General features: G+C 39.3%; 2 protein-coding genes across 2 annotated transcripts; both read right to left on the bottom strand.

The window, feature by feature from the left end:
• Positions 1 to 1,002: 1,002 nt before the first annotated feature.
• LOC126494125 (olfactory receptor 56A3) lies at positions 1,003 to 1,950 on the bottom strand. Its single transcript, XM_050131354.1, has one exon. The coding sequence runs from the start codon at positions 1,948 to 1,950 to the stop codon at positions 1,003 to 1,005; it is 948 nt and encodes a 315-aa protein (XP_049987311.1).
• A 9,902-nt stretch (positions 1,951 to 11,852) lies between these two features.
• Positions 11,853 to 12,791, bottom strand: LOC126494122 (olfactory receptor 52E5). The gene has a single exon (XM_050131351.1). It carries the CDS (start codon positions 12,789 to 12,791, stop codon positions 11,853 to 11,855), a length of 939 nt encoding a protein of 312 aa, XP_049987308.1.
• Between the last annotated feature and the right edge of the window lie 1,604 nt (positions 12,792 to 14,395).

Here is a 14,395-nt window from a genome sequence, read left to right as displayed (position 1 = left end):
GTGTACCTAATCTCTAATAAGACCTCTGAATTAAACAAGAGGCTGACTGGAAAAGTTCTGTCAAACTAGTAATGGACTGTAGTATATTTAAGAGTGTCTTCTGATATAGCCAAAGACATAATAAACTTTACCCCATACACAGAGCACGGGTGTTTGTGAATCCCAGAGATGAAGTTCCAAGCACGGCAATAGTGTGGAGAAACTAAGGAAGAAGCTCGATGAGATGGCTCCTTGTCCTAAACCCAACGAGATGAATGAACTGCTGTACATGTCAGTTTCTCAAGGAGCTCCAGCCTTTGAGAGCATCGTCTATCAACAAAGAAACTTTGCATGAAAACACGGACGAAAATGGGAGAAAGATGTTGACTGGGTGAACATAAACAGAACAGATTAGCATCAGGGCTCCATCCACATTACATCATTAAGAGCTGACCCTTAAAACACTGTGCAGTGTTCATCATCTCACTGTACAATTGGATTCATATAATGGAGGATAATGAGCTTCACTTGAGGACGCTAATGTCTACAGTCACTATAAATTACGTGTGCAGAGACTACCCATGGAGAAGCAACTGGAGGTTATTTTTCTAGTATAGCATCCACACCTTTGGACACTATTCTATTTAGACAAAATAGAATTATAAATATTGGAAAAAATTAAATGGCACAGAGATATAGGATAGTTTGACTTTTATTTATTTGAGAAAGGATTTCACTGTGTAACAGCTCTGCCTGTTCTAGAACTCACTATGTAGATTAAGTTGGCCTAGCATTCAAGAGGTCCACCTGCCTCTACCTCCTAAATGCTGGGATTAAAGGCAGCAACCACTACACCTAGCTGTGTATAGAATTTTTACGGAGGGGTATTGAGTTTTCTAAAAAAAAAAAAAGATATAAACAGGAGCAGTCTTTAGACTTTCTTTCTTCAGTCAGTTCTTCAGCAATTTCTATAAACATAATAACTCATCGTGCCCTAGGAATGCAGAGATGCAGTTGGCCTGGTTACCACCCCTTCTTCAGTAGTCTCTTGATTCCTTGCTTGATCTCCTGGGTTCTCACCCCATAAACAATGGGATTAAGGGCTGCAGGGATGACATGGTGGAGGACATTGAGTAAGACTGGCACTTCGGAAGAGACCTTCCCCTTAGCTACATGTGTGAGGATAAAGACCAAAAGAATGGTGTTAAAGAATAGGATGAGGATGAAGTGGGAGCCACATGTGCTCAGGGCTTTGGCTACAGCACCCTCTGCCTTGAGTCTCAGCACGGCTCTTAGTATGAGGGTGTAGGAGAGGAAGATGAGGACGAGGTCAGATCCCAGCAGAGTCCAGCCTCCAGCAAACTGATAAAGGCGATTGATAGTGACATCATCACAAGCAAGTCGGGAGACAGACATATTGGCACAGATGCAGTTGTCAATGACATTTCTCCAACAGTAATGGAGTCGTGCTGAAAGAATGGGGATGGGCAAAGGAATAAGGGCATTTCTGACCAAAATAAATGTGGCAGCCTTGACTACAAATTGGTCAGTGATGATGGATGGATATCTCAGTGGGTGGCAGATGGCTATATAGCGATCAAAGGCCATGATCATGAATGTGCAAGATTCCATAGCAAGGAAGCTGTTCATGATATACATCTGGAGGAAACAGGCAGGAAAGCTAATGAGCCTGAGATCAAACCAGAAGATGGCTAGTACCTTGGGGATGACAGTGAGACAGAGCACAATGTCCAGCATGGAGAGGAGGCTGAGTAAGTAGTACAAGGGCTCATGCAGAGAGGCCTCCATTCGAATGGTGATCAGAAGAATAGCATTAGCCCCCAAGGCTAGGAGGAAGAAAAGGCTGAGTGGCAGGGAGAGCCAGAGCTGCCAGCTGGGATACCTGACAAAACAATTTAGGAGGAAGTCTGAAACTCCAGTAGAGATGGTGTTGTTCTTGTGTGCTGTCATATTTTGTCATACAGTCCTACAGCTTTCTTTTAGGAAACTGTAAAATTAGGATTTAAATAATTAGATTCAAACAGTAAATATATGAAGGAAGAGTGAGTTGCTTTGGTTTGACACAGCGTCAAACCAAACAAAGTCAACTGAGTTTATTGGCTTGTTTCTGGTCCTTTTTCCACTGGGATACTACTGTCACCTTAACTAGGTAGAGGAGTATACATTCGATTTCATTTTCAAAAGACTTGGTGTATCTTTATAGAAACTAAGACTGAGAAAAAGACTTAGGATGTTATTTTTACATGCAGGTGAAACTGTGTATGTTTTACATATAATTTTTCTCTTCATTTTCTTTTATAATATTCACGTAAATTATCATTTAGTTAACTACTCTACTGCAACAAAAGCCTGGCCCAAAAAGGGACTCCAATAAATGTACCTAGTTCCTATAGTTTTTCGATTATATTTATGTTGCTTTAAGTATTTATTTTTATCTACTTTACAGTGAAAACAGTCAATTTTTTGTCTCAAAATAATTTTTATTTGCTAAGAATGTACCTTACAAAATAGTTGATCCTGCTCTGTTTCTTAGAGCATTGTGTTTTTAGGAATCCTACCTTCTAGACTAAAGGAGAGTGGTTAATTGCAGTGGTGTAGATTATAGGGCTCACTTTTTAAAACCTTCCATCCCTGTTCATGATCATTTTCTACTTGAATCACCCAGAGGCATATTTTCACCTTCAATATTACTGTAAGTCTCTTCTCACATAAGTTTCCAACTTAGAATTATTTTAGACCCTAAGGCCACAAAATGGAAAACAAAACCATCTTTCCTTGTAAGGTAGGAAAATCCCTGTGGGATTGTGGTGATAACAAATTAGTGAGCCGTGGTAAGAATGGGCATCTAGAATGAAGTGCTGGCACAATGGTGAATGCGGATTATTTGGAGAAGGCTAATCCTCACATTTAGCAGAAGCAGGAAAAAAAAAAAACATAAATAAGGTGAACCAGTCCAGACATCAAAGATTGTAACATACTTCCCTTTCCCCATATAGAGAACAGCCTCAAAGTACACAGTAGCTTGGCAGGTTGTGTTATTTCAGGATCTTTCAAATCAGACAGTTGCACTAAAGTCTGTCTAGGAGTTAGCAGTCTCTGATAAGATGTAGGTGATTCTGTGATAATGTGCCTGTTTCACTGATCGTGGAGACTGACTCACTTCCAGGGGCAGTGGGTCATAACTGCAGTCCAAACACCTGGGAGGCTGAGGTAGGAAGGATCCACAGTTGAAAATCAGATAAATACACCCTTATAAACACACCAGCAGGCTTAAATTATTGTATAATTAGCAGTTTTCTTTTAAAGTGGAATATGTTAGGAAATAAGTAGTTCTCGGGTTGGGGTACAGTAGAAAGGAATCAAAGTCATAGTGAAGCTGGAGACCCAGAAATCTATGATACACAGATACATGCATACACATATATAAATGCATATCTATCTATCTATCTATCTATCTATCTATCTATCTATCTATCTATCTATCATCTATCTATCTATCATCTATCTATTTATCATCTATCTATCTACATCCCTACCTACCTATCTACCTACTTCTCTACCTGTCTAGGATTTTCTATGATGTCCGGCCCCAGTTCTAAGTATAGTTTGCTAGTGTCTGGGCTCCTCCTGTCCTGCTCATTGTTCATGAGTCTCAATTTCTTCATTCATTCACCTTTTGTATTGTTTTTCTTTGGTTTCAGGTGCTAAATCTTAAAAGTTTGATAAAAATGACAAACCCATTCCCCCTACCTATTTTTCCATTTCCTAACTCCATACCCCAACCCCAATTTTAGCTTCTCCTTTTTGGCAGTTTTAAATGTGCTTAGTGGAATGGATGATGGACAGCAATGGAGGGTACCCCAGAGAGTGTACCTTCTAGTCTCAGTTTGTAACCAAGGACCTTTCCCTGTGACACCAACGTCAAAACCTCTGCCTGTTCTTTTCTATTTCAATACATTCACTTGTGCATTTGGGGTGTAAATCAAATACCTGTTAAGCCCATAATTTCTGACAATTGACCTAATTCATGTTTGCTTTTCTTGTATGCACATACAGCTTCAATCTAATTACAAATATCCTTATTATCACCATACTCATATTTATTATTCTTTATTGCTTTTATTATTTATTGCTTCTTCATCTTCTGACTAACTCCTTGTCATTTATTCCTTACAATTCACAGCCCTATATCTCTTTGTGACCAAAAGACTTCCCTGTGGATCACAAAGAATTTCTGAAAAAAGGAAAGACTTTGATATTGGAAACAGGAAGAAATTTGAGTTTACCTCCAGAGGCTACCATCAAATAGAAGATCTGCTAACTGAAGCATGAAGGTTGATGGAGGAGCCTAGAGCAATGTGCATGCTTTATGTCTTATGGAGCTTTAGTGTAACTATTTTCATCATTAGGTAAAATGTTGGAGGATGACATATGACCATTTTATCTCTTTCTCATTTACGATTCTACCTTCCTTCTCCCTTCACTGCACTTTTTCAGTTACAGCTCCCATTCCAACAAGTATAAAACTGCCAGTTCAGCCAAAGAAGTTAAGCTCCTGAGTTGTTCTTTTTGTCTTGGCTTGTGACTAGAGGTTGAAAATGACAACGTTGGGCGTGAGGTCTACCGAATGTCTCTGGTTCTAGTACGGGACATAATGAGGAATCCTAGAAAGCTTAGGTCAAAACCCAAACAACAACCTTGCAGCCAGAGCCTTTACTTTGAATGACAAGGCCACAGATCTGCACTAGAGAAGCCCTGTTCCTAGAAGTGACGATGTTCACATGGCTTCCTGATGTTCAGAGAGGAATGTCGGGAATCTGTTCTATTTTAGTTTAGACGTTATTGAGTGTACATAATAGGCAGTAGGTTGTGGCTTCTTCATGCATAACTTTCTAGTTCTGAAGCTGTTTTTAACAATCCATTAACTTCTGCTAAAACTTACAGAATTATTTTCTGCCCAATACGATTCTATATATAGCTTTTGTCTCTGCCTCTGATGTTATACTCCTACCAAAATTATTTACTACTCAATAATCTACTTAAAATATATTCTTCTAAACCTAGACCTCTGAATTTCTATATTTATACCTGAAAACTACAATCCTTCTACCTGGGCTCTATACAATGCCTGTAACGTCTAGGTTTTCCATTTCTGACTCCATTAAAAATCTTGAAGAGGCAAAGGAGGGATTGGTTGGGGGGAGAAAGAAAGGGAGAAGTCAGAAGCCAGCTCCTCACATTTGCTTCCTAATTCCTGATGGATGGTCTCTACTCTTCCAGGTGTACTGAACAAGAAAGAAACACAAGTCCAGGTTCAAGAGTTAGGTCTCTGGTCTTCTGTTAGTGAACACCCTTTGATATCCTGTTCTCAGAGTCACTTACCAAGAACTCAAAGCATAGTTTCTGGATCCATGGATGCTAGATATCTGGCTAGTTCAAGATGTGGCCAGGGTAGTTATACATCTGGAGCCGCAGGTATTTTAACTCTTGTGATCTCAACTTATCTTCTCCCTAGCTCAAAAGGTTCCTCTGGGAGAGCCAAAAGATGGGCAGGAGAAAATTAGTATTTTTTTTCTAAAAGGAATCTTCCCTGGTAAGCTAGCCCTATATTGGCCTGCTGTCCTTAGGGACTAAGTCAGTCTCTTGCATACAGTGTTTTCCACACACCTCTGCACATGCTCAGACTTTGCTGCACGTCCACTCAGTGTCTTTCTTCTCTCTTTTTAAAAAAGATTATTGATTTTTATTGAACTTAACATTTTTTCTGCTCCCACACTTGCCTCTCACCTCCCCTTAAACCCTTTCCTAATGTCCTCATGCTCCCAATTTACTCAGAATATCTTATCTTTTTCTACTTCCCATATAGATTAGATCTATTTATGTCGCTCTTAGGGTCCTCATTGTTGTCTAAATTCCCTGGGATTGTTATGTGTGGGCTGGTTTTTATGTTTTATGTTATTTTTTTTACTTTTACATTTGTTTTATTTATTTATTTATTAAAGATTTCTGCCTTCTCTCTGCCACCGCCTCCCATTTCCCTCCCCCTCCCCAATCAAGTCTCCCTCCCTCATCAGCCCAAAGAGCAATCAGGGTTCCCTGCCCTGTGGGAAGTCCAAGGACCACCCACCTCCATCCAGGTCTAGTAAGGTGAGCATCCAAACTGCCTAGGCTCCCACAAAGCCAGTACGTGCAGGAGGATCAAAAACCCCAGTGCCATTGTTCTTGAACTACTTATGAGTGAGTACATGTGATAATTGTCTTTTTGGGTCTGGGTTACCTCACTCAAAATGATGTTTTCTAGCTCTGTCCATTTGCCTGCAAAATTCAAGATGTCAATATTTTTTTTTTGGCTTTGTAGTACTCCATTGTGTAAATGTACCACATTTTCTTTATCCATTCTTTGGTGGAGGGGCATTTACATTGTTTCCAGGCTCTGGCTATGACAAATAATGCTGCTATGAACATAGTTGAGCACATGTCCTTGTGGCACAACTGAGCATCCTTTGGATATATACCCCAATGTTGTCTTGAAAAATGTGGTTTCCTAATTTTTTGAGAAATCGCCACACTGACATCCAAAGGGGTTGTACCAGCTTGCATTCCCACCAGCAGTGCAGAAGTGTTCCCTTTACCCCACAACCTCTCCAGCATAAGTTGTCATTAGTGTTTTTGATTTTGGCCATTCTTACAGGTGTAATATGGAATCTCAGAGTTGTTGTGATTTGCATTTCTCTGATGACTAAGGATGTTGAGCATTTCCTTAAGTGTCTTTCAGCCATTTTAGATTCCTCTGTTGAGAGGTCTCTGTTTAGGTCTGTACTTCATTTCTTTATTGGATTATGTGATCTTTTGGTGACCAGTTTCTTGAGTTCTATGTATATTTTGGAGATCAGACCTCTGTCTGATGTGGGGTTGGTAAAGATCTTTTCCCATTCTGTAGGCTGTTGTTTTGTCTTGTTGACCATATCCTTTGCTCTACAGATGCTTTTCAGTTTCAGGAGGTCCCATTTATTAATTGTTTCTCTCAGTGTCTGTGCTGCTGGAGTTATATTTAGGAAGTGGTCTCTGGTGCCAATGTGTTTGAGTGTACTTCCCACTATCTCCTCTATGCCACTCAGTGCCTTTAATGGAGCCCACAAACAGTTAGTGTCTGCATCTTGAATACACTATCGAATGGATACAGTCCCTAAAACTTAATGAGCCAGAGTTAACCATCACAACTCTTGTCCTAGAGCTGCTGTCATAAAAATGCAAGTGGCTATAGTGGAAAAATCCTATAGAGAAGGTTTCAGTGCAAGTTGCTTGTTACTTGATGGAACTATTTCCATTAATGAAGTAAAAGGCACGCTTTCCTTTATGTAGTGCTCTATATGCCCTGATTCCATTTTGCCATTTTAGACCATACTTTTATGCTATGGAAGGTAAGCTTAAGTCTGCCATATATTGTCTGTATCTTAATTGTTTTCAATATACAGAATAAAGTTCAGTAATTACCTCAAACTTCTTATCCTCCAATTGTAGCATTATTGCTAATTTCAACTAACCAATATGTTTCCTCATTATATTTTGAGGTATTTTTTAATTATTTCTGCATCTGGTAATTTTTGTTAGTTATCATATCAGACATTTTGAGACTTTGATTTTTTGGGCACCATATTTATAAATGTTAACTTTTAATTATCTTCTTAAGATTCATTATGAAATATTTGTAAGTTTTTTGAGGATAATTTGCTTTGAGGGGAGTGACGTTTTCCTTAAGTTATGTTAAGAAAGACCTAGAACAATTCTTTATGACTAATTTTGTTTTATTACTGAGGAAAACCTCTTTTGAATATCTCCCCAGTGCCTTGGGAATGGTTCTCCTGTCTGGGTGCGCGAACAGATAATCTGAACTGCGTACTGTGTACTCTCTTCACTTGGGTACCGCCCTCCCCTCCTTCCCTAGGGAACCACCCTCCCTTCCCTTGGGCACTGCCCTCCTTTCCTTAGCCTCTCAGTTTCCTGACATGCATACTGGAGTAGGTTCTCTTCAGTATTTAAAACTTCTTTCACCTTGCCCCCTTTCTCTTCTGAAGCTCCTTTTGGTCTGTCAAATGTAACAAATTTCATCTTTCTAACTTTTATGTACCATCCTCAACTTAGAGACCACTGATGAGCTCCTCCTAAGATTTAATCTTCCTCTCTGTTCATCATTCTGGAAATTCTTTCAAGGCCGCCTACATCTCTAGGGTTTCCCTCATTTGTTATCCAAATTTCATAATGCCTTTACTTGCCTGATGTTTGGTGTCTTCAAATTCATTGAACATATTCCATGTAGATAGATTGCATTCTTGGATAGCAAACTTTAGTTCTTTCTTTTTCTTCTTGACTAGACCATGAAGCCTATTTGATGTAGTTGTTCTAGAAGAATGACCACTAAAGTAGCATGGTATTTAGGATTTAGTATCTTCTATGATTTTCTTATCTCAAGTCTAAGATGTCTCTTGGTTTTATTTGATGAACATATTGTTCATCAAAAACAGAATTGTTTGAATCCATGGTCATTAACTAGTAAGAAATGCTTTGTAGAACAATTTAATGGGGAGTATGACAGGAATGTTTTTGTGTATGGAAGTAAAGTAGATATCATTCTAAATGTTGTGATTGAGGAGACACAGTGGATGAAGAAGAACTATGTGCTGAGAGCAAACAATGAATAGCAAGTTCCAGAAGAAAAAAATAATGTTTTTTTTTTTTTTTTTTTTTTTTTTTTTTGTCAAATGGTGAATGAGGGGCTTTAGACAGTGGTTTGGGGAGGAGCTCAGATATGTCTCAGAGGGTCAGATTGTATTTGGTCCTGTCAATCACTGTTAGCATTTTCTTTCCGTTATGAGTGAATTGTGAAGCTGTGCGTGGTAGAGATATAATTGGCCTGACATGGTTTGAAATGACTCTTCTGGTGACTATATTGGACTATCCTGCAGGAAAAATGAGCTAAAGCAAAGAGCTTCCTCTCTGTCCCAACAGGTCATTGTACTAATCCAAATAGAGATGATAAGGTGGCTTGGACCTGTACAGAGCCGGCAGAAAGAAACAAAAACAGAAGACAACAATAGTGGGAGTCCAAGGCTGGAGGGACAGGTTTCATTATGAGAGAACGAGGGAGACACATTAACACCAGTGTTTGCCTTAAGGGGTTACAAAAGTGGAGTTCATTAGCTAGAACAACGAAGACTTTGGGAATCACACTTCTTCTTCCACAAATGAGCAAAATGCTTTCCTGCTCCTATGCCCTGGTTCATGGTCATATAGCTTTCTGGTATACTCTCCTGTGTCTTCCAGTTTATCTACCATGCCACTCTCTCTGTTTAGCTTTCTGGTACTTTCTAGAGAAAATATATCCCTTCACCTTTAGGGCTTCCATGTGCCCTAAAGTTCATGTGTTTTAATCTAAAGGAGAAAGGTAGTAAAAGGTAGACCAGTAATATTTCTAATTTATGATGGGCACCTGGAAAGAAGTGGGGCAGAGGCAATCCCTCATCCTCCAAACCTCCATTCTGCTCCCTATTCTTATGAGCACTTGATGAATGCTGCTCAAGGTATCCTCTGTCAAGTTTGTTCAGATCCTAGAGTCCTTTTATATGATCCAGGTCCTCCCAAAGAGTATGTGAGTCTAGCTTAGGGTTGGTACCATCAACACCTTGCCTTTTACTAGTTCTCTGTCCTATAGCTCTTTTTAATTTTCCTTCAAGATCTACTCCCTATGGTATCGTTTCAACTCTTGTATACCCTATGGTATCGTTGAAGCCCAGTTCTTATTCCACTAGTACCACAGAGATGGCTAGAATCTTTCATTTTTCTGTGAGGTCAAACTTGGGATGAACATAGTGCCTTCTCACAGGTAGGGATAGTTCTGTATTCTGTTTCTTAGAGAGGCAAGTTTATATTAGAGTTTAGATCCCTTTTCTTCCCTGGAGAAATATATACAGCCTTGCTAGCCCTGATGAAGTTGGAGATTCGGGAGTATAGCAGGTTTTTAAATTCTTGCATGTTTCTCTTTATATTCTATGATTACCTAATTACTGTTTCCCTTGAAGTGAGTGCTTGTTTTTGCTTTTGACCTATGTATTCATTACTCTGTCTTATTCTCTGCCCATTCCTTTACCTCACGTCTAATAGCCAGCTACATACTTCTATGTCATATTTATTTATTTAAGTATAAGTCTAGGCTGCATATGAAATAAAAACAGGTAATATTTATTTTCTTAATCTGGTTTATTTCACTTAAACTAATGATATCCAGGGCTGATGGTATAGCAAGTTGGTAGAAGTTTTAATTGTAATGGATCGTGTCTAAGGTAACAGACAACCATAACTGTTAAAATCCTGAAAATAAATGATTATGAGTACTAAGTATGAGTTGGACATGTATGTTGACCTGCAATTTTCCCTTGCATCGAATATCTCAGAACATTTCAGAGCCAGGAGCAGACAGAATGTAAGAGCTGGAATGTAAGGGGTGAGGGCTGTGAAATGCCTTCTGGATGTGACAAGGCTTTGTGAATATGAACTCACAGCAGCTGTGGCTGCCTGTGTAAGACCTGCTCAAGATCAAGTCATGTAAAACTTCCAACAAGGGTGTGGGAGGGGCCACTGAGGTCTTATCTCTAGTTGAAGTGCTATTATCAATTCATGATTGCCTGGCGAGGGAGAGTCGCTTTTCTTTGGGTTGAGAACAATGATAGGTTGCCCACACCCCAGAGGATGACTCCTTGTCAATGTACATTTGAGCAGTGTTAAAGTGGACTCAGTGTGTCAGTGGGCTAAATTTTTTTTTGAAAAAGAGAACATGAACTTGAAAAGGAGATACGTTGGAGGGAGAGTAAAGAAGAATATGATCAAGGTACATTGTACATGTGCATGAAATTTTCAAAGAATAAATAAAAGTATGATTAAAAGATTAAATATGCATGCAGCAAAAGCACAGACATACCATGTTCAGTATGCACAATTCCAAATCTTTTGAAGGTCTATAGTTTGCAAAGAAATTTTCACTTGTTTTTGAGTTTAAGGTATCACATTAATTTTCTTTTAACATTTTGAGGGCAGGGATATTGAAGTTCAAAAAGGTCTATCTAGGTTGCTGTTTGTTCTCATTCTTAGGTTTAGTGAGCCAGGATATCATTATGTGGCTCAGACTGGCCTGGAACAAACTCATCTTGTGTAGCTCAAGATGGACCCAGATGTGTCCCAATCCTCTTGTCTAAGCTTCACAGGAACTGGGATTTCAGGCAGTGATTCACACATTCAAAAGGGTTTATTGCAGTTTTCAGATCAAACTTTGAGAAAAGGCCTGAACCTGAGATTAAATGTACATTTCATGATGTTTAGCTCATCTTTTGCCAATTTTCTTGGTTTTGATAATACTACACGCCATTTTTATCACTAGAACTTTAGCTCTGACAAGTGACTGACTAGAATCTCTATGTGGGAATATGTCATTCAAGGTAGTTACTGTCACCAACTTTTTCCAGCTCCCTTTTCTCTCTCTAGGAATTTTATGCTATCGCGGGCTTAAACAAAAATGTTTTGTTGTACCTCCTACAGGTTAGAGATAAGCTTTTGGAATCTTTATGTAATGTCTTTTGATGGTGTGCACTAACTTATGAGCCAGGAAGGGTCATGTAATTGGATTGACCTTTGAGGGACAGCGTGGGGAGGTTAGCATTATTTTTTTTTCTAGAATTTATTGTTGTGGTGATCATTTACTATCTTGTGGAAATTGAACAAGAAGGGTTTCTAATGTTTACTTCTGACTGGATGTCCTTGGTTTCTTATTGAATTGTTATGGAAGGTTTTGGAGGTAAATTTCACTAGGCTTTAGGGTTAAGCATTCTTAGCACTCTCTCCCTTATCTGTTTTGTTCTGACTCCATAGATAACAGGGTTCAGGGCAGGGGGAACAACCACATACAGATTGGCGAGAAGTATGTGAATGTAATGAGGGATATTGTGGCCAAAGCGGTGTGTCATGAAGGAGAAGAGAGCTGGCAGGTAAAAGGCCAACATGACACAGACATGGGAGCCACATGTGCTAAGGGCCTTGAGCCGAGCATCCCAGGATGGAAGGCGGAAGACCGCTTGGAGAATCCGGACGTAGGAAAAGCCAATCACAGATAGATCAATGTATCCCACTGAGAAAGCAACTAATCCATAAACCACATTGACCCTGATACTGGCACATGCTAACTTTGCCAAACCCATGTGTTCACAATAGGTATGGGGGACAATCCGGACACCACAGAAAGGCAACCTCAAGATAAGAAATATAAACGGAGTCACAAACACCAACGTTCTGACTATGATGACTACTCCCAGAATAGCTACCACCTTGTTGGTAAGGATCATGCTATACCTCAGTGGGTTACATATAGCAATATAGCGATCTATGGCCATTACTGTCAGTACCACAGATTCTAGACCAGTGCATATATGGATGGTATACATCTGCATGATACAGGAACCAAACACAATCTCCCTGAGATTGAACCAGAAAATGCCCAGCATCTTGGGAATGGTTGCTGTGGATAATCCCAAATCAGTGCATGCCAACATGGCCAGGAAGTAGAACATGGGCTGGTGGAGGCTGCGTTCAGTTTGGATCACAAATAAGATGATGATATTCCCCAGGACAGCTATTAGATACACTGCAAAGAAGGGGAAGCCGATCCATAGGTGAGCATCTTCCAACCCTGGGATCCCTATCAGGAGGAAGGAGGAAGGGTGGAACTGTGTATAGTTGGAATGAAGCATGTCAGTGTAAGCTGATCACAGACACATTTCTGGCTTCCACTGAGAAACCCTAGCTTCTCTCATTGTATGTTGTGTAACTCTTGCAGAAGTGGAAAGCCCATTCTTTAATTCCATAATATAGCACGTGAGGCCTACAGAAAAAATAGGAGATAATTCAACTTGGAAAAAATGTTTCACATTTATAGAAAACCATGTAGAAAACTTTCAAACTTGGCACAAACAAACACTACAGTCATTTATTCCTTCAGTCGTTAAGGAAGAATTTATGTACTTTAATGTAGCAACTATTTATTGATAATCACACCAGTTAATTAGGACATAAAGTATATGACCAATATAGAGTCTCTCCGTGTGTGTATGTATACGTGTTTGTGTGTGCAGTGTACAGTGTACACAATATCACTGCACTAGTGTTAAGGGGTGATGATTTATCAAGTTGTTGAAGAAATGATACATACCTTGCAAAGCAGAAGAGAAATTGATATATGTGGTGGAGAAGCCAGTAAAGATGCGAGCTGGGATAGATAGACAGTGGTTTGGATTTAGACAATGGAATGAAATTAAGGACTTAGAGTCAGCTGGAGACTATTACACAGTTCCATAGAATATCGACCCCCCCTTAGAAATGTCAAATCCTCTCATGCACCATCTTACCATCATTACATACACTCACAAATTCAGCCTTTTTGTGATTTACAATCTTTTTATCTTTATGGTGCATTATGTAAATGGACAGCTGATTTGTGCTACTGTAAAGAGGTAACCAGTGTCAGAATTTTTTTAAGAGTGGAGCAATATGAAGAGCAGTGACTTCCTTCCATTGGGCTAGTGCCATATCTAGTTTTTCTGGCACAGTGTGCAAGGATATTTCTAAGTTAGTTACTGGCTAGCTGACTGCTTAGCTGAATTCTTCTGTTGCTTTGTTTTCTGGTCTGAGTCATCAGTGTCACAGATGCAGCTTGTAACATGATGAGGTAGTGGGTGTGAGAAAATTATCTTATTACTAACTATAAGCCATAGAAGGTGAATTTTGTAGTAGACGCTGAACCCCAGGTGTTAGTCAGACATCAACTGGGCTGGTTGGGTAGACAGCACTGCTGTGGGTTATGTTGCCTTGATGTTCACTTGAATAAAATGTCTTCTAATATGGTAGCATGGAATTTAAAGAGGAAATATACCTATGGTTATAATATAGGCTTTAAAACTGCTTTGAAAGTATGGAGATATATATTGTCATGTGCCATATTTTATCCCATGTCCTTTACTAATGTACTATGGAATTATGTCCAAATATGTAATATAATTTGCGATTTTGCAGTTTGTTTCCTTCCTGGGTTGGATTACCCCGGTGTTACTCTACCTTTAATTCTGATCGTATGAGACCCCATCACAGTGACTTTTGTGCCCAGTGACTCTTTGTTAGCTCTATGTTTGCATTCAACCCTAGTTCCTGCTCAGTACATGAGAGGCCAAACAGTTATTTTAATTCTACTTTAACTGAAAAGAATAATACTTAAGATTGTTTTAGAGAAAAGACTTCTAGGTGATATTTATGGAACTTTCTTAGTATTTATAAGCATTTAAGTATTAAAGCAGATCTGAGA

Source organism: Alexandromys fortis, unplaced genomic scaffold (assembly GCF_014885135.2).
Source record: "Alexandromys fortis isolate MF-2015 unplaced genomic scaffold, M_Fortis_MF-2015_v1.1 scaffold_329, whole genome shotgun sequence".
Classification (NCBI taxonomy): domain Eukaryota; kingdom Metazoa; phylum Chordata; class Mammalia; order Rodentia; family Cricetidae; genus Alexandromys; species Alexandromys fortis.
Note: the sequence above shows the minus strand (reverse complement) of the source record. Positions and strands in the feature narration are given on the sequence as shown.